The sequence below is a fragment of the Schistocerca gregaria genome, chromosome 2 (assembly GCF_023897955.1).
Source record: "Schistocerca gregaria isolate iqSchGreg1 chromosome 2, iqSchGreg1.2, whole genome shotgun sequence".
NCBI classification, from domain to species: domain Eukaryota; kingdom Metazoa; phylum Arthropoda; class Insecta; order Orthoptera; family Acrididae; genus Schistocerca; species Schistocerca gregaria.
This window is the reverse complement of record NC_064921.1, coordinates 630,866,965-630,887,204: the sequence shown is the minus strand read 5'-3', so window position 1 is coordinate 630,887,204 and position 20,240 is coordinate 630,866,965. Positions and strand designations below refer to the sequence as shown.

The window sequence follows — 20,240 nt, the reverse complement described above, 5'->3', positions numbered from 1 at the left end:
GTCACGACTCCAGTTTGTCTTCATCTTAAGTGTGAAAGCGATACCACAACATATGTTTAATTTTTTCAGAGCTATACTCAGCTACAAGGTTTGGAAGAAGAATCAGATTGACGGACATGAAATTTATGAATCTTCGTCCACTGCCTCACATTTTGTTTGTACAAAGTGTTACCTGCAAGAACTGCCTGTGGAATGTACTATTTCCACGTTTCGCTAAACGAACAATTATTTCCAACGATCTCGGATGAGAAGTATTTTCCATGGACTGTTGTTTTGTTAATTCTCTTATGTTTCCCAGCAAATGTGTAATGACTATTTAAAACTAGATCAAAACTAGGTCTGAGTGTTAACATTCCCAAAGCTTGCTTTCACACATGTGGTGATGGCTATCTAGATGGTATCCGATGACATCTCAGTGTAAGGCATCAAATGTTGTATTCGAGTAAATTACTTACCTTATGATTCGTAGATTCAGAATATATGTAGCTTTCAGTGAACTGCGTATAAAAATGCACTTGAACATACCATCTGTAATTAATTTTTTAAAGGCATTAGGAGAGCAAGAAATAATCACAAAACTCATTCTGGACCAATGACAGCGGTTACATATAACAAGTCTTCATGTCAAACAATTAACATCTTCCATCACAAAGCAAAAGAAAAAGAAGAAACAACAAAATGCCCGTAATGTGAATCATTGCCTCATTTATTTACTGTCAAGCTGCAAGTTCATCTGGATGAGAAACAATTTTTTATGTCCTTTACAATGGCCCAATATCATTTCACTCCCATTTAGATTCTGCTTAATCATACTACAAACAGAAAACGAATTGTAGTAAACCGATAGCCGTCCAAAAAAATCACTGGTCAATACGTTACAATGCCTCTCAATTTCTGTACCATTACCTAGCTGTGAGCTGAACTGATTGTATCCAAATGGTACCAATAAAAGACATCTTAATACCAGTAACAGTTACTAGATCTTATTTTGTGAATAAAACTTACATAAATCTGACAACATAGAATATTTATAATGCAGACATGCAAAGCAGTGGATGTATGAAAGTCTGAATCCGCAACACTGGGAACAGCACTGTGTAGCATTTCACCACTCTTTCAAATCTGCTTATGCATCCAGCTTTAGTACCGACGTCTATCTGTTGCACACATATCTTATACATTAATAAACGACCTAAAGCGCACCCGATGTAGATCCTTGGAACTGATACATAAATTCGGAACACCTCAATAACTATGACAAATATTGATAAATTAACCACTATTGAGCAGCGACATGAGATTTTGGTATTTAAAATATTCTGTTTCGTTAAATGAATAATTCCAAGCTCTTCTGTCGATGTGATTATCAGATCACTAACACGCAATTGTAGTGATCAGTTGTTCGCACGTCAGAAACCACAGTAGACAGGAATGGCTCCACAACAGAAAAAATGGTTTACAGGGGCAGCTCCACGCCAGAAACCACAGTCTATTGGGCATCTCCACAGTAGGAAACACAGCCTACAGAAGCAGCTCTGCGCTGGAAATGGGTTGTACAGGGGAGGCTCTGCAAGAGAAAGTGCTGTCTAAAGGGCAGCTCGGCAGCTAAAGATGTGGTCTCGAAAGATGGCTCCAAGGTAGAACCCACAGTCAATGGGAGCAGTTCCGTAACAGAAAACGTGGGGTGTAGGGGTGTCATCTTTCCAGGAAACGCAGACTTCAGGGTTGTTTCTACAGTGGAAAATGCAGTCTACAGTGGTGGTTCCACGGCAGAAAATGCAGTCTACAGGGGCAGCTCTGTGGCAGTAAATGTAGTCTAGAGAGGTGGCTCCAGAGCAGAAAACATGATTTACAGGGTCAGGTCTGTGGCAGAAGTCGCTGCACCTCTGCCCCACCAATATGTGGACAGGTACCTCACTCTGAGTTTCCTCATTATATGTGTCATGTCACAAGATTCAGGTTGAATTAAATGGCGGTAGCATCCCCTCCTCATCCAGGAGGGAGTGTCCATGATGTCTCACCTTCCAGCAACACAGATAACAAAGCTCCCGTCGTCTGTGAAGAGCAAGATTTTAGCTGTTCCCTAAAGTGACCTGGCAGACTGCACCTATTTCTTGTGGTACATGGGTTATAAAGGGACTCCTCATACACAGCTGTCAGTCATCCGGTGCCCTGACGGGGCTGTTCTCTGTGGTACCCTGCGGACAGTTCACCACAGGTCATGCTCTCCACTGCGCCACCTCACCGCTATGCAGTTGCACTGTGATTTCGAGGATAACGTTTGTTTAATACAATTATAATGTCACATCTTACAGTCTCACGTCACTACTTTACAGTCTACTGTTTACTGAGGTACTTATTAAGACTTTTGGGTGTAGACAATACATTCACAGTCTGCTTTGAAAAATGGACTCACTTGGCAATGTATGTCTGATGCACTTTTAGTCAAACAATACTGTTTAAGAAATATGGCTAAAATATCATATTAAATTGTAGACTTTCAGGCCGGAAATATCATGTCCATTATAATTATCCGGGCTGTTATGCCGTCGTCGGTTGATGAATTCTGTGTTAATTCCCAACGTTTGGAAGACCACAAGGGAAATTGTAGAAGAGGAGAAACGGAACGATCAGCTGTTGCGGAGCATGCTTTCCACCCAGGAAACCACAATATTCGTTTCGAGGACATGCGAGTACTAGCGGCCACAAGCGGATATTACGAAAGGCTCTATAGGGAGGCAACTGAAATCGCTAAACACCCTAATAATTTCAGTCGACAGGAGGAGAGCGTGAAATTAAACGGTATATGGATGTTGTTGTTGTTGTCTTCAATCCTGAGACTGGTTTGATGCAGCTCTCCATGCTACTCTATTCTGTGCAAGCTTCTTCATCTCCCAGTACCTACAGCAACCTACATCCTACTGAATCTGCTTGGTGTATTCATCTCTTGGTCTCCCTCTACGATTTTAACCCTCCACGCTGCCCTCTAATACTAAATTGGAGATCCCTTGATGCCTCAGAACATGTCCTATCAACCGATCCCTTCTTCTAGTCAAGTTGTGCCACAAACATCACTTCTCCCCAATCCTATTCAACACCTCCTCATTAGTTATGTGATCTACCCATCTAATCTTCAGCATTCTTCTGTAGAACCACATTTCGAAAGCTTCTATTCTCTTCTTGTCTTAATTATTCATCGTCCATGTTTCACTTCCACACATGGCTACACTCCATACAAATATTATCAAAAACGACTTCCTAACACTTAAATCAATACATGATGTTAAAAAAATTTCTCTTCTTCAGAAACGCTTTCCTTGCCATTGGCAGTCTACATTTTATATCCTCTCCACTTCGATCATCATCAGGTCTTTTGCTCCTCAAATAGCAAAACTCCTTTACTACTTTAACCGTCTCATTTCCTAATCTAATACCCTCAGCATCACCCGACTTAATTCGACTACATTCCATTATCCTCGTTTTGCTTTTGTTGATGTTCATCTTATATCCTCCATTCAACACACTATCCATTCCGTTCAACTGCTCTTCCAAGTCCTTTGCTGTCTCTGACAGAATTACAATGTCATCAGCGAACCTCAAAGTTTTTATTTCTTCTCTATGGATTTTAATACCTATTCCGAATTTTCCTTTTGTTTCCTTCACTGCTTGCTCAATATACAGATTGAATAACATTGGGGAGAGGCTACAAACCTGTCTCACTCCCTTCCCAACCACTGCTTCCCTTTCATGCCTCTCAACTCTTATAACTGCCATTTGGTTTCTATACAAATTGTACATAGCCTTTCGCTCCCTATATTTTACCCCTGCCAACTTCGTAATTTGAAAGAGAGTATTCCAGTCAACGTTGTCAAAAGCTTTCTCTAAGTCTACAAATGCTAGAAACGTAGGTTTGCCTTTTCTTAATCTAGCTTCTAAGATAAGCCATAGGGCCAGTAATGCCTCACGTGTGCCAATATTTCTACGGAATCCAAACTGATCTTCCCCAAGGTCGGCTTCTACTATTTTTTCCATTATTAAACTGATAGTTCCATTTTTTCACATTTGTCAACACCTGTTTTCTTTGGAATTGGGGTTATTATATTCTCGTTGAAGTCTGAGGGTATTTCGCCTGTCTCATACATCTTCCGCACCAGATGTTAGAGTTTCGTCAGGACTGGCTCTCCCAAGGCCGTCAGTAGTTCTAATGGAATGTTGTCTACTCCCAGGACCTTGTTTCAACTCAGGTCTTTCAGTGCTCTTTCTAACTCTTCACGCAGTATCATATCTTCCATTTCATCTTCGTCTACATCCTCTTCCATTTCAATAATACTGTCCTCAAGTACATCGCCCTTGTGTAGACCCTATATATACCCCTTCCGCCCTTGTGCTTTCCCTTCTTTGCTTAGAACTGGGTTTCCACCTGAGCTCTTGGTATTCATGCAAGTGGTTCTCTTTTTTCTAAAGGTCTCTTTAATTTTCCGGTAGGCAGTATCTATCTTACCCGTAGTGAGATAAGCCTCTACATACTTACATTTGTCCTCTAGCCCTCCCTGCTTAGCCATTTTGCACTTCCCGTCTATCTCATTTTTAAGACGTTTTGTGGGGCGGCGAAGAAGTTGTCGGATGAGTTGTTTGAATGTTCATTTCACGTAACAGACTATTGCCGATGCAACATATGTGGGACGGCGAAGAAGTCGTTGTTTAATGTTGAATGAAAGTTGAACATTGCCACCTTAAATCACGCGAGCCTGGCAACTAATTTGGTGGCCAGTCAGAAAGCGAAGGGAAACTTACTGACCTTAGTTCCCAGTCTGCACGGCCACATTCCTGTACAGCCCAGCTAAACGAAAAATATCCATAGTTCTTCACGGGATTAGGGCTGCTTCAATAAAATTTAAAGTTCCAAACAAGATTTTATTATCTTAAAGGCTCACACAAATTACTCGAAACTTCTGAAAATGCTAAAGACATTAAATATTGTTAATTCAGCCAATCGTTTAATAGTTCAGAGGCGACTTCTACAGCAAGTTCCTCCCGAATAGTTCATTACTCTAACTAACGGTGCTCTGTTAATAGTTCGCAATAATGTTAAAAAAAAAGATTAATGCTCGCCTTAAAAGTGGAGTTAGTCACCACTTGCCACGCGGAATTATACTTCACACGGACGGCACAATAACAGTTTGTTACCAAAGTCTAAACGATCCAGGACGGTGTACAGTCCTCGCGATTTTCAATGTCCGTTTACATTGCTAAGTACGCGCATGTCACAGCCCGCTATGACGTCACCCGAGGCGAGGCGCGATCGGACGTTAAGCTCGCGTGGACTAGGCGTTGGTCTAATGCGGAGTGAGCTTCCTACTGCCTCTGCCGCTCTTTTTATATAGCTCCGGCGCGTACCGCCAAGAGAGCATCTGTTCTTTCCGTTCCTATGCAGATGCCTGTAGCCTCCAAATGATCGCTATCTCAGGCACATAATCTTAAATATCACATTTAATAATAGCTTTACAAACTTCTCAATTTTTGTATACATACATCTGAGCAGTACAGAAGCACGTAGAAAATCTCAGCCCGCTAAAATTAAAACTTTACTCTCTAGAATTTTTACAATGGAACTAACGGTAGATTGTTACCTCTGAACCATAGCTTTATCAAGACTTGTATCAGCTGTTAATTATGCTACAAGACTAAAACTTGGTGTAGCTTTGTTAATTGTCCTATCTGATCATTGGTCTTAAAGAATTTGTTTTATCATTAAAATTTAAAGTACTTAATCTATAATGCTTATGTACATTTTACTCACAAAAGTAGTTTTTACTAAATTACTAAAAAACTAGAAGAGGTAACTGATTGTGGTATTTCCATTATTATTATTAGGGTGAACTGAAGCATCCTACCAATTTTCAATATTGTAGCTCTATTATTTCGCGCCTCTGATTTTTCCGAAAAACGCGGATTCTGGAGTCAATTTTAGTTTTATGGTTTTGGAAACCAGCACCACTCATTAATGACTTCTTACTGCACCTTCTCACCAAATTTTGGCTTCCTAGCGTCATTATTTAGCGCCTCCTATTTTTCTTTCAAAACGTGAATTTTACGTAAACTACTAATTTTATAACATTAAGATTTGTTACCTGAAACATTATTACATAGAACTATACTTTAACAAAGTTTTACACACAAATCTTAATTTTTACTTTTATGTTAAATGTGGTGCAATACTATATGCAGGCGCGTTACGATGACGTGACGCTACTAGCAGTGAACTAGGGTAAGTCCCGTGCACTCGCTCGCCTCTGTATCTTATACATGATACAGCGCTTGCTTTGCTTCATCACCCCCTTTTTAATTTTCGTGAAAATCTATTTTTGAACAAAATTAAATTTCTAAAAGAACAAACAAGCGATGGATTACTTTAGTATACCTCTTTCAACTTAAGTTGCTTCTTCTTAGGAAATTCCTTATTACTACATACACAAAATAACCATACTCATATACACATAGAAAACCTAGTACAGAAGACATTCACAAATTATTTACATACATTTACATGGAAATATAAATTTTTCAATGGTTACAAAATAGTTATCTTTTTTTTTCTTTAAAATCAGTCTCTTCCTGAAAAAGAAAATACACACGACTTTTATCACTGCAACGCACTCACATTTTTCTTTTACTATAATACTCGGCACTGTGGTGGGTGTCCTATTGTAACACTCATTTAATTTCACTGATTGACAAAATTGTGGGAGGAAATTGTATTCACTGTGGTTTGCGTCTCTACTTCCAATCTCCCTACCGCTTGTTGTCAGTCATTCATGCAGCCTGCATGTCCCTGAGAAACAGACAATACAGTCTAAGTTTCTGTTTTCAACTTATATCTAAGGTAGGACAAAGTACATTTTATAGTTTATATTCTGGCACTATTTTACTAATTGTGAAGTTGTCAGAAAGACATTTAGCACTAAGTCGTATCTGATACAATAGCTCCTACTTTCTTCTTTCATAAATAATCTTTTAGGTTCCTAAATAGTGAAAATTCTTTTAGCAAATTAATATATTAAGATCTTGCATCAACTTAGAAAATTGAGTAACCTTTTAGTTTTAATGTACTCTGGCTTAATTATCGTATGGATTAGTTCATCAAAGAAGTCATTTGCTGACCAGCACTTTGCTTTATTGTATGAATTACTAAAGAAATTAGTTATTTTCAGTATACCGATTCCAAATTTCTGCATTTTCCAATATTTGTGTGTTTCTGTTGTCTGTTTAACTATTTATTTGCCTCAAGCAAGATTTAGCGTTTTTCACCATTTCACGAGACGTGAGGGAATTATTCTTTAATACTACATCATTTACTTCAATTTACTTACTTCACTTCTTCACCTTATTCATTTTCTCCCTTTTCCTTTTGCCAGCCTATTGACGTCCTGTTTCTATATATTTGGTGCGATCCTCACACCACTTCCACACATCTCCATTTATTTAATTCTAAAACGCCATTGCTTGCCTCTATGAGCATTACCTTCTTACGCTGTTTTCCTTCAGACAACCTTATTTCTAGCAACATACTACCTTCTGCATAATCTCATGGATTATTCATATTCATACCGTACTTCGTATACTGCAAAGTGTCTCTCTTAGTTGTAGTTTCTAACCCTTTACAATTACATGAAATATTTTAATTTATTTATTTTAGCCATGTTTGCCTCTTATTGGTACTCAGACTTTTGTTTTGCCATTCACTATGCAGATCCTTACTAAGAATACTTAAAACCTAATAGCATATATACAACATGAAGACATATGTGATTCTTACCTGTTATGATAGACCAGAAGAAGGGAATGAAACTTGAAAAGGAAATAAAGTTTCACCCAGCTGGGACTGCACGGTACGCCAAACCGTGTATCCGCCAAAGAGTGGCAGACTCCCTACAGTAATTAATTACTGTTAATTTTAAATTCCTTTAGATCCACAATATTTCTTAGACCTAGTTCTCTCTTACTCTTTGGATATTCCAAACGATAGGCATTTGCATGAGGTTTACTTACTATTCTAAATGGTCCATGATATACATGCATAAACTTTTTAGTTTCTGCAGAAATTTTCTTTGATTTTTCTTTTGTTTTGACCAGCACTAGCTCACCAATTTTAAAACTAGTGGGGGAAGCCCTTGCATCATGTATTGGATAAGGCTTCTTAAAAAATACCTTCCCAGGCTTGATATTAAAATGGCATTCATAACCTTTAACTTCACCAGGTGCGTTTGAGAATACATTACTATGCTTAGTTAACACACTCTTTAACTCTGATCTTTGTTCGCCAGCAATTTGCTTTGTTGATTGTACCTTTTCCTCTATTTCCTTTAGGATGTGTCTCTCTTCAACCTTAGCACTTTCCTCATTCTCACTGAAAACCAAATTTTCCTGCAAGTATCCTTTATTCTTTATTACTCTAATAGGCAGTTCCCAAGTTTCATTACTACCGCCTATATGACTTCCTATAAAAGATTCTCTTATCACTTTAGAGTCAGGTAAAGTTAAAATTAAGTTGTTCTGATCAAAATTGATCTTTCCCTTGTACTTTGATAAGAAATCAGTACCAATCAACATATCAACACTTAAGCCTAGCACAATCAAACAAGGATGATCTATTACTACGTCATTTATACCAATGGGTATCAAAGCTTCGTGTTGAACTGGTCTAGAGACTTTTCCAGTAGCACCTATAATCTTTAAGCCACTTACTCTCATAACTGTTAACTTCTCTTTATTGGGTATGGTGTCAAAAAATGTTTGTGATAAAGCACTTGCTTCACTGCCACTGTCAAGCAGACAACGCACAGTGACTCCTGATATGTTTACTTTGATAACAGGGTGAGTTATTTTACATTGAACAGGTTGCTCACACACCTCGTCTAATAAATCTCGTTCTATGTTCTTCCAGCTAAAGTAATTCTGATCAGTTGCAATTACATTTACATTTACATCCTGGGGCTCATCATGCTCTATAATCTTAGCTGCTTTCTCTAATCTGTCCACTAACTTTAAATCGAAGCATCTGACGACTTTTTCTACTTTTGTTTGCTGCACATCAGCCAAACTATCCTCTACCTCTGAGCAACTGCGTCCCTGCGCAATATTGCTGTTCATAAGAATGTCGTCACCTTCAACCATTTGTGGCACGTTTACACAGCTACTAGATTCTTTCACCTCGTTACTATTTCTACCCCCTTCATTCATCATTTCCTCCTCTCTAAAGTTTTGCAGTACTGATTCTACTTCTGCTACTTCTACTTCAGCTTTTAGATTGCCATTTTCCTCGAAGATGTAAGCTTTTACTTCATCATTATTCCCATCAGACTCAAACCCATTATCTATTTCTTCCCCATTATCTACCTTGAGTTCCTGTTCTTCCTTGACCCATTTTTCTAGTGTATCCAAAATACTATCCACTATTTTGTGAGAGTGGCTTAACACATCACTGGTATTATCTGTATTTATTTCGTCATCCATGTTGTCTGTCTGTGTATGTTGGCTGATTGTCTGTGTTTCCGTTACTGGCTGTGTTACTGTTACCGCCTGGTGAGCGCCAGTTTCCTCATAGACGGGATTTAGTTTCCCACACGCGGCCTGTTGTGTTCATCTGTGACACCACTAGATATAGTAGCATCATGACTCCCTTCTTGTCTTAATGGCATAGTATTCACTTCTCCACTTTCGTCATAGTAGTTGTTACGAAAGCGTGGTGAGTATCTACCCCCTCTTCCTCTGCCACGGCTTTGGTTTCGATAGTTTGTTTTGGTGTGCCTAACTTCCATATTTCTAACGTTCACGTTTCCATTATTTTGTACGTGATTGTTAGAAGATTTGTTATTCTGCTGCACCTGCTCCTCAGCAGCAGCTACTCTTTCCACTCTTTCCAGATATTCAATAAATTTGTCTATATTATCTCTAGGGGCGGAAATGATCCTCTTCTGCCAGTACCACGGCAGCTTACCTTCTAAACCCATAATGATCATATCTGGCTTCATCTTTTCTGTCAAATGTGACAGTCTTGAAACCCACTTCCTAGCGAAATCCTTTACTGATTCACGCCCTGGGAAAAACTTCTTACCACTCCAGAATTCCCTTAACACATCATTTTGTTTGTTATGTGACCAGTATTCGTTGAGAAATGCAGACTTAAATTCAGATAAAGTTTTACATTTGATCATTACATCCGCTGACCATCGCAAAGCATCACCTGACAAATGACTTCTTATAAATGAAATTTTTTCTCTTTCTGACCAAGTGTTGGGGAGAACATCCTCAAAGTCATTCCAAAATTCAAGAGGGTGAATGTACTTATCAGGATCAAAGCGCAAAAACTGTCGACACCTTATAAAAGCGGCGTCAACTGAAGTCACATGCTGTACAGTAGAATGACTAGAATTAACAGAGGTTACTCTATTTTCTAGGTTAGCAATGTTAGTATTTAATTCCTCTACTTGTGACTCTACTGCTTCTATCCTGGCAGAACATCTTTGTTCCACTGCACCACGAATTTCGGTACAGGTTTCTTTTACTTTCTCAATGTTTTTCTGACAAGTATCTACTTTAATTTGTACCTCTTTAACTTTGTCAGAGCAAAGTTTGGACTCGTTGCTCAATCTTTCGGACAACCTCACTTCCAAAAGTTCATCTGCCTCTTGATAATTTTTTTGAATTTGATCTATTTCACATTTGAAAGTACTATGCATTTTAGTTAACTGTTGCCCTACTTTTACTTGAATGTCATGATGAATAGCATCTATCTTATAATTCAAACTATTCCATTTTGATTGCAGTTCTTCTTTTAGTTCTTTATTACTATCCTCAATTTTAGCCTCAATTTTATTTTGGTTTGATTCGAGTTTGGCAAACAGTATTTGCATCCAATCCGGAGCTTCTACCTTGATACTTTGTTTCTCTTGACTTGACTGAGCTGGAGATATATTGAGCTCAGTTTCACTACCTGACAAAGTTAGCAACTCTACTGGCTCCCTTTTGACTTCTATTTCACTTATTGATTGCATCCCTGCACTCTCATTTAAATTAAAGTCATAATTTACTGGTGACAAATTACGTTCTAGTTCAATATTTGAGGGATTAATGGAACCATCCTCATTAAACTCAATTCCTGATCCTGAGGATTCTTGGTCAGAGACCGGTTCCCTTCTGAAATGTACACTACTTTCCATATCTTTTAGTTTGTTAGCAGCAGTTAATAAATATTTTAAAAGTCTTTGACTTAACTTAAATGCTTGATTTCGACGAATGATGTCGTCGCGGTATACCAGCAATCGTGATGCGACGCGTCGCGACGTATTGAAGGCAGCAGCAGCAGCTGTAGCGTCGAGTACCGCCACAGAAATCGCCTACTGCAATAGCTCCAGGGGGGGGGGGGGCAGCAAGGCACCGTTGACCGCTCGGCGCAGCCGGCAGCTGTCTCGCAGATCAGCGCAGCTCCGCGATGACGCACCGTCTTCCTTTAGTCTCAGCGCCGTCGGCAGCCGCGATCCAGCATCGTCGCCTTCCTCACCATCGTCACTAACCAACGTACAGCGGTAGACACTTATTGTTTATACACTACACCCGCCTTTACTGGTAACACTGTTCCCACACTAGTTCAATTCAGTGTCCTGTTATTGCCTACCGAGTTCGTTAATTTATACCAATCGCTTTCACACATCGAGCACTTTTATTTGCTTTTAATTCAGTTTTCCCGGCCGATAAGCACCATATGTGGGGCGGCGAAGAAGTTGTCGAATGAGTTGTTTGAATGTTCATTTCACGTAACAGACTATTGCCGATGCAACATATGTGGGACGGCGAAGAAGTCGTTGTTTAATGTTGAATGAAAGTTGAACATTGCCACCTTAAATCACGCGAGCCTGGCAACTAATTTGGTGGCCAGTCAGAAAGCGAAGGGAAACTTACTGACCTTAGTTCCCAGTCTGCACGGCCACATTCCTGTACAGCCCAGCTAAACGAAAAATATCCATAGTTCTTCACGGGATTAGGGCTGCTTCAATAAAATTTAAAGTTCCAAACAAGATTTTATTATCTTAAAGGCTCACACAAATTACTCGAAACTTCTGAAAATGCTAAAGACATTAAATATTGTTAATTCAGCCAATCGTTTAATAGTTCAGAGGCGACTTCTACAGCAAGTTCCTCCCGAATAGTTCATTACTCTAACTAACGGTGCTCTATTAATAGTTCGCAATAATGTTAAAAAAAAAGATTAATGCTCGCCTTAAAAGTGGAGTTAGTCACCACTTGCCACGCGGAATTATACTTCACACGGACGGCACAATAACAGTTTGTTACCGAAGTCTAAACGATCCAGGACGGTGTACAGTCCTCGCGATTTTCAATGTCCGCTTACATTGCTAAGTACGCGCATGTCACAGCCCGCTATGACGTCACCCGAGGCGAGGCGCGATCGGACGTTAAGCTCGCGTGGACTAGGCGTTGGTCTAATGCGGAGTGAGCTTCCTACTGCCTCTGCCGCTCTTTTTATATAGCTCCGGCGCGTACCGCCAAGAGAGCATCTGTTCTTTCCGTTCCTATGCAGAAGCCTGCAGCCTCCAAATGATCGCTATCTCAGGCACATAATCTTAAATATCGCATTTAATAATAGCTTTACAAACTTCTCAATTTTTGTATACATACATCTGAGCAGTACAGAAGCACGTAGAAAATCTCAGCCCGCTAAAATTAAAACTTTACTCTCTAGAATTTTTACAATGGAACTAACGGTAGATTGTTACCTCTGAACCATAGCTTTATCAAGACTTGTATCAGCTGTTAATTATGCTACAAGACTAAAACTTGGTGTAGCTTTGTTAATTGTCCTATCTGATCATTGGTCTTAAAGAATTTGTTTTATCATTAAAATTTAAAGTACTTAATCTATAATGCTTATGTACATTTTACTCACAAAAGTAGTTTTTACTAAATTACTAAAAAAAACTAGAAGAGGTAACTGATTGTGGTATTTCCATTATTATTATTAGGGTGAACTGAAGCATCCTACCAATTTTCAATATTGTAGCTCTATTATTTCGCGCCTCTGATTTTTCCGAAAAACGCGGATTCTGGAGTCAATTTTAGTTTTATGGTTTTGGAAACCAGCACCACTCATTAATGACTTCTTACTGCACCTTCTCACCAAATTTTGGCTTCCTAGCGTCATTATTTAGCGCCTCCTATTTTTCTTTCAAAACGTGAATTTTACGTAAACTACTAATTTTATAACATTAAGATTTGTTACCTGAAACATTATTACATAGAACTATACTTTAACAAAGTTTTACACACAAATCTTAATTTTTACTTTTATGTTAAATGTGGTGCAATACTATATGCAGGCGCGTTACGATGACGTGACGCTACTAGCAGTGAACTAGGGTAAGTCCCGTGCACTCGCTCGCCTCTGTATCTTATACATGATACAGCGCTTGCTTTGCTTCAGTTTGTATTCCTTTTTGCCTGCTTCATTTACTGCATTTTTATGTTTCCTTTCAGCAATTAAATTCAATATTTCTTCTGTTACCCAAGGATTTCTACTAGCCCTCATCTTTTTACCTACTTGATCCTCTGCTGTCTTCACTACTTCATCCTTCAAAGCTCTTGAAAGTTAAGGTTGAAGTACCTAGCCTGCCCTGATATCCTATAATATTCCAAATTTAACAGACAGAAGCAATATATTGCACCAAAACCATAGGCCCAATGTCTGCCCAAATCACAAATGGACAGTGAAAGCCTTTTAAGTTTTGTGAATAATGTAAAATGTTGTTGGTATAACTTAAATTTTCTGACTGAAAAGAAATCATGAAATGTAACTACACAAACTAGTCTCTTACTGGATGAACTCCTGTCACCTTTAAAACAAATTCCACATGACTGGTAATTTTGAAGTCGCTGAAAAATTAAATTTCGAGCCTCCATTCAACTGGTTCCTCAAATAAAACTTATTGATGCCAACAATAAACTGTGGGTGGGTGGTCACATATTTCACTTATGCTAGTTCAATATTAATAAGTTGAAACAATATATTCATACCACAACGCTTATTATGTAAATATAGTTCACAATCAAAGCTAATAAAAACAACAGCCATAATTTTTTTATTGCTCTGTTGCCAACCTACATATGGAAGGCATTCACAAAAACGTAGGCATCGTCAGATACACTGAACTTTCTCAAAACTAGCTCATGTTGAAAGATCATTTTCCATCTCTTAAAATATGTATATAGATATGCATCTTTGCACCAGTTAAAGGGATGTCATATCACGTAACTGAAGTATAAACATGTAATTCATTGTAGAATTAACCTGTCTGATAGCTACAACTATCTTAATTTCAATTATTTTTAATTCAAACGAGTTTTACTTTGTATATTAAATTAAACATAATGTATATGGCACAAATCATATTTCAGTCATCTATTCCCTCCACAGCATGTTTTGTCTTCTTAGCAGAATTGTATAAAGGTAATAATTACGAAATATAAAACAACTGTGAAATTATTTGTAAAACGTCTCAAATTAAAGGAAATTTTGGCTTATTCCAAAACATGTCTCAGACTTCCTATGTCTACAGCATATCTGAATCTGGAAAATTTAATACTGTGATTAATAATTTATTAATATTGGTTCATTTGAGGCATTTGTGTTACAGTGTCATGTGTAAAGCATAATCTTTTGTTCTCTAACTTTGAATGAATGTATGAATGAATGTTACTTTTGATGACAGTCATTTAATTGATTTTCAGTATTGCACCATAAAAGCTTTCGTTATTACATGACACAATTTTGAAATAAACAAAAAACAATTGGTTCCTTGTAAAACAAATTATCCTGTTATGTTCTTTGACGGTCAAAGGGCTTCAATTCATGGTAGAAAAATATACGTTGGTAAATTTCACTGGTTTCAACATTCTAAACAGGAATTTTTATACAGGAATCCTAAAACACAGATTCACACTGCTTGTATGGTATGTATACAACCTGCCAGGTTAGCTGAGAGGGCTAATGCGTTGCTCACTGGAGTCAGGTAGGCGTGCCAGCCCTGGATCAAATCCTCCTGGCAGATTAAAGATGAAGGCCGGTGTGCTGGCCTGCCTGGGTGTTGGTTTTGGCGGTTCACCACATCTCACAAGGTGAATACCATGCTGGTCCCCACATCTCACCTCAGTTACACAGCTCACAGACATTTGGAAATGTTTTCACTTTTTCACGATTTACACTAGATGCAGACAGCTGGGGTACACTAATTCCATCATGGGGAGTTTGAGGTGGCCACAGGAAGAGTATCCAGTCCCCCTCTGCAACTAACACTGCCAAATCCGTAGTAACAGAGCCAACCCCACATTGAAGTGGGAAAAAGGCCCGAAGAAAATGACATATGTTATCCATGAAATCAGAGAGTAGTGAGCACTGTTGTATCGTTGTTATAAACATGTTTTATGTACAAAAAACAGAACTTAAATAACAGCAATTTAGAATAGGGTCAAACAGTCTGTTACTTGGTGTTGTGATTGGCTTTTCTTCAAAAACTGAAAATCGATTGTGAATTCATATCACAATAGCCCCATAATATTTTACAAGTTATTGGAGAATTCTGTCAATATAATATAATTCCATTCAGCCAAATGTATAATTGTGCCTCTAGTAGACAGTATGTGCCACAACCACAACAAAGTCTGATTTCATGACAAATAATCAAACAGCAACCATGTCCCTTCTCACATGAAATGGAAAGGAAAAAGTGCAACAAATTATTAAAATAATTTGACAACATATGGGCGAAGACAAGCAAAAGTATATGCATGTCAACAAAATATACAAATTCAAAATTAGATGTGTCTTAATTCAAATTTTCATAGATTTATCTTTACAAATGCTTTCAAAATTGAAATAGTTTCACAAAACATTTCATCCTCTATGTCACCCTTGCAAGGGTTGATTTTCCAAAAACGCTGAAACAGGCACTTTTCTGTTTGTAACTAAGAATTCAAATACCAGTTTCCATAAATGTAGCTTAATAATGACTTGTCTTTTAAAAACCTTTCATTCCCACTTTCGTCTCCATAGCATAGTGCTGAATTTCCAAAAGTGTTGAAACATGTATTTCTTTATTCCTGATCAGGAAACCAAATACCAGTTTTTGTATGTCCAGCTTCAAAATTGCCTTTATAGCGACACATTCTGAAAACACCTTTCAACCCCCATTTCACTCCCTTAGCAATGAAAATTCGAACTATTCCTTCTTAATGGCACATACAGCATAGGATCAGCACGCTCTGCTAATTTCAAGTGTTTATCCTTAGTGGTTTGGGCTGGGCAATGATGAGCCAGTGAGTGAGTGAGTGAGATAGTCAGTCAGATGGGACATTGCCTTTTATGTATAGAGATTTCAGTAACACTTTCTTAAAACATAAATGAAATATAAATACATATGATTGTGGATCTGGTATTGAAGTCGCTGCATAAAACAATAATTATGAGAGTTTAAAAATTCACAATAATATCAGGCTGACATGAAATTAATAATTATGAGAGTTAAAAAATCACAGTAACATCAGTCTGACATGTCACTACAATACTAACTCTTAAAAATAGTTCACTGCACATAGCAAGGAATAATTTGAGAATACCAATTTAAAATATTTTAAAAATTTAGTGCATCAGCTTGCTGCTGTCTTCAGGTATCCGGTTAGTCCATGTAATGGATTTCACCACAGGTTGACTTAGCACATGTCCTTATTGCTACATCATTTTACATCTCACCAATAGTGTGAATCCTGTCCACGTTCTGAGTTTTCCATTAAGTGGTCTTATTATTTATCCTTATCGCCCACAAAATCGAATTTATTTCTTATAATCGTAGCAGTTTGGGAGCTAACATCTATGTTTGTGTGTGAAATCCTGGAACTACAGAAAGAGAATGGAGTACCAGCAGAGTTAAAGTATTTTAATTAAAATATCACAGAGAGTGGCACTCAGTGATTGTGGATGTAATTCAATGTGCCTGTTGGTAATAAATTCACATGCAAACTACAACATAACATTCAAGTATACATTCATTTCATTTTCTGCTGCATTATGTTAACTTTTATGACTAAATGTTAGTATACATATCACTTTTTTCTTGAGCTTCATTAATTTACCATATAGCTAAACACCATACATCTGTTACATAAGTTCCAAAAGCATAATATAAATTATCTGCCAATAACGCTGTTTATTTTCCAATGTATCGGAAATAGTCTTTCTCCAGCTTTCAGTGGTTGTACTACTTGTAGTTTTTTTAAGTGGACTGATAAATTTCCAAAGTACATCGAAAATTACACGAATGTATGACAATCTTCCATTTAATTTTTGCAGATGATCATGTAAATCCATCACTAGCTGATGTACCAATTTTCGAGAGTAATACTTTTCATAATTCCCTGGCTGTTTTTATTTGCCCCGTTTTCTTTTTGACATCTGCCACAACTTTTTAATAGCTTCCTAAATCTCTTAGCTATATAATAAAAGTAGACATCCCACTGTAGCATTTGTATACACTTGTGTCAGCCTTAGTGTCCTTAGCTTCCATGAGTGTATGCAATCAACTCATCTGTGTACCCCTCATGGAAACATAAATTCTCAATCATCACTCTCCTCATTTGTTTTTCTGCTTAAGATCCTCTTACAAATCTTGTAAAACTTATTTCGCTTCTCTTGGCTGTTTTTAAGATCTTCATTTAGGATATCCAACATGTCTTCTTTGCAAGTCCTTACAAACTTCCCTCATTATCTGTTCGTATATTCAGGCTCCTTGTACATTATTATCTGTACTGCACATGACAAAACTGCTCATCTCCTACTGGAAACTTCAACGAAGCAACTGCTACCTTCTTCTCACTTCTGTGAATGTATTCGTTCTTTTTATTCAATTGTTGCATGAGTAAGGCAAACTGGGCAAGCCAGTCATCAAATAATCTACATTCTGACAGATATTTTCACGCCTTATGATCTGAGTCCTCGCCCCATGAACAATGGACCTTGCCGTTGGTGGGGAGGCTTGCGTGTCTCAGCGATACAGATAGCTGTACCGCAGGTGCAACCACAACGGAGGGATATCTGTTGAGAGGGCAGAAAAACGTGTGGTTCCTGAAGAGCGGCTGCAGCCTTTTCAGTAGTTGCAAGGGCAGCAGTCTGGATGATTGACTGACCTGGCCTTGTAACAATAACCAAAACGGCCTTTCTGTGCTTGTACTGGGAACGGCTGAAAGCAAGGGGAAACTACGACCGTAATTTTTCCTGAGGGCATGCAGCTTTACTGTATGATTAAATGATGATGGCACGCTCTTGGGTAAAATATTCTGGAGGTAAAATAGTCCCCTATTCGGATCTCCGGGTGAGGCTACTCAAGAGGATGTCGTTATCAGGAGAAAGAAAACTGGCGTTCTACGGATTGGAGTGTGGAATCTCAGATCCCTTAATCGGGCAGGTAGGTTAGAAAATTTAAAAAGGGAAATGGATAGTTGAAGTTAGATATAGTGGGAATTAGTGAAGTTCGGTGGCAGGAGGAACAAGACTTCGGGTCAGGTGACTACAGGGTTATAAACACAAAATCAAATAGGGGTAATGCAGGAGTAGGTTTAATAATGAATAGGAAAATGAGAATGCAGGTAAACTACTACAAACAGCATAGTGAACGCATTATTGTGACCAAGATAGATACGAAGTCCACACCTTCTACAGTAGTACAAGTTTATATGCCAACTAGCTCTGCAGAAGACGAAGAAATTGAAGAAATGTATGATCAAATAAAAGAAATTATTCAGATAGTGAAGGGAGATGAAAATTTTAGTCATGGGTGACTGGAATTCGGTAGTAGGAAACGGGACAGAAGGAAACGTAGTAGGTGAATATGGACTGGGGCAAAGAAATGAAAGAGGAAGCCGCCTGGTAGAATTTTGCACAGAGCACAACTTAATCATAGGTAACACTAGGTTCAAGAATCATAAAAGAAGGCTGTATACATGGAAGAAGCCTGGAGATACTAAAAGGTATCAGATAGATTATATAATGGTAAGACAGAGATTTAGGAACCAGGTTTTAAGTTGTAAGACATTTCCAGGGGCAGATGTGGACTCTGACCACAATCTATTGGTTATGAACTGTAGATTAAAACTGAAGAAACTGCAAAAAGGTGGCAATTTAAGGAGATGGGACGGGGATAAACTAAAAGTACCAGAGGTTGTACAGAGTTTCAAGGAGAGCACAACGGAGCAACTGACAGGAGTGGGGGAAAGAAACACAGTAGAAGAAGAATGGGTACTTTTGAGGGATGAAGTAGTGAAAGCAGCAGAGGATCAAGTAGGTAAAAAGACGAGGGCTAGTAGAAATGCTTGGGTAACAGAAGAAATATTGAATTTAATTGATGAAAGTAGAAAATATAAAAATGCAGTAAATGAAGCAGGCAAAAAGGAATACAGACGTCTCAAAAATGAGATCGATAGGAAGTGCAAAATGGCTAAGCAGGGATGGCTAGAGGACAAATGTAAGGATGTAGAGGCTTATCTCACTAGGGGTAAGATAGATACTGCCTACAGGAAAATTAAAGAGACCTTTGGAGATAAGAGAACAACTTGTATGAACATCAAGAGCTCAAATGGAAACCCAGTTCTAAGCAAAGAAGGGAAAGCAGAAAGGTGGAAGGAGTATATAGAGGGTCTATACATGGGCGATGTACTTGAGGACAATATTATGGAAATGGAAGAGGATGTAGATGAAGACGAGATGGGAGATAAGATACTGCGTGTAGAGTTTGACAGAGCACTGAAACACCTGAGTCGAAACATGGCCTCGAAGCAGACGACATTCCATTGAAACTATTGACTGCCTTGGGAGAGCCAGTCCTGACAAAACTCTACCATTTGGTGAGCAAGATGTACGAGACAGGCGAAATACCCTCAGACTTCAAGAAGAATATAATAATTCCAATCCCAAAGAAAGCAGATGTTGACAGATGTGAAAATTACCGAACTATCAGTTTAATAAGTCACAGCTGCAAAATACTAACGCGAATTATTTACAGACGAATGGAAAAACTAGTAGAAGCCGACCTCGGAAAAGATCAGTTTGGATTCCGTAGAAATGTTGGAACACGTGAGGCAATACTGACCCTACGACTTACCTTAGAAGCTAGATTAAGGAA

General features: G+C 38.3%; 1 protein-coding gene across 1 annotated transcript in view; it reads left to right on the top strand.

The window, feature by feature from the left end:
- Positions 1 to 523, top strand: part of LOC126334648 (ATP-binding cassette sub-family C member 4-like) — a 225,429-nt gene extending 224,906 nt beyond the window's left edge. Inside the window, exon 26 of the mRNA XM_049997093.1 lies at positions 70 to 523. Within this exon, the coding sequence (XP_049853050.1) occupies positions 70 to 111 (42 nt within the window). The 3' untranslated portion in view covers positions 112 to 523. The remainder of the gene's footprint in view (positions 1 to 69) is intronic.
- Positions 524 to 20,240: the final 19,717 nt, after the last annotated feature.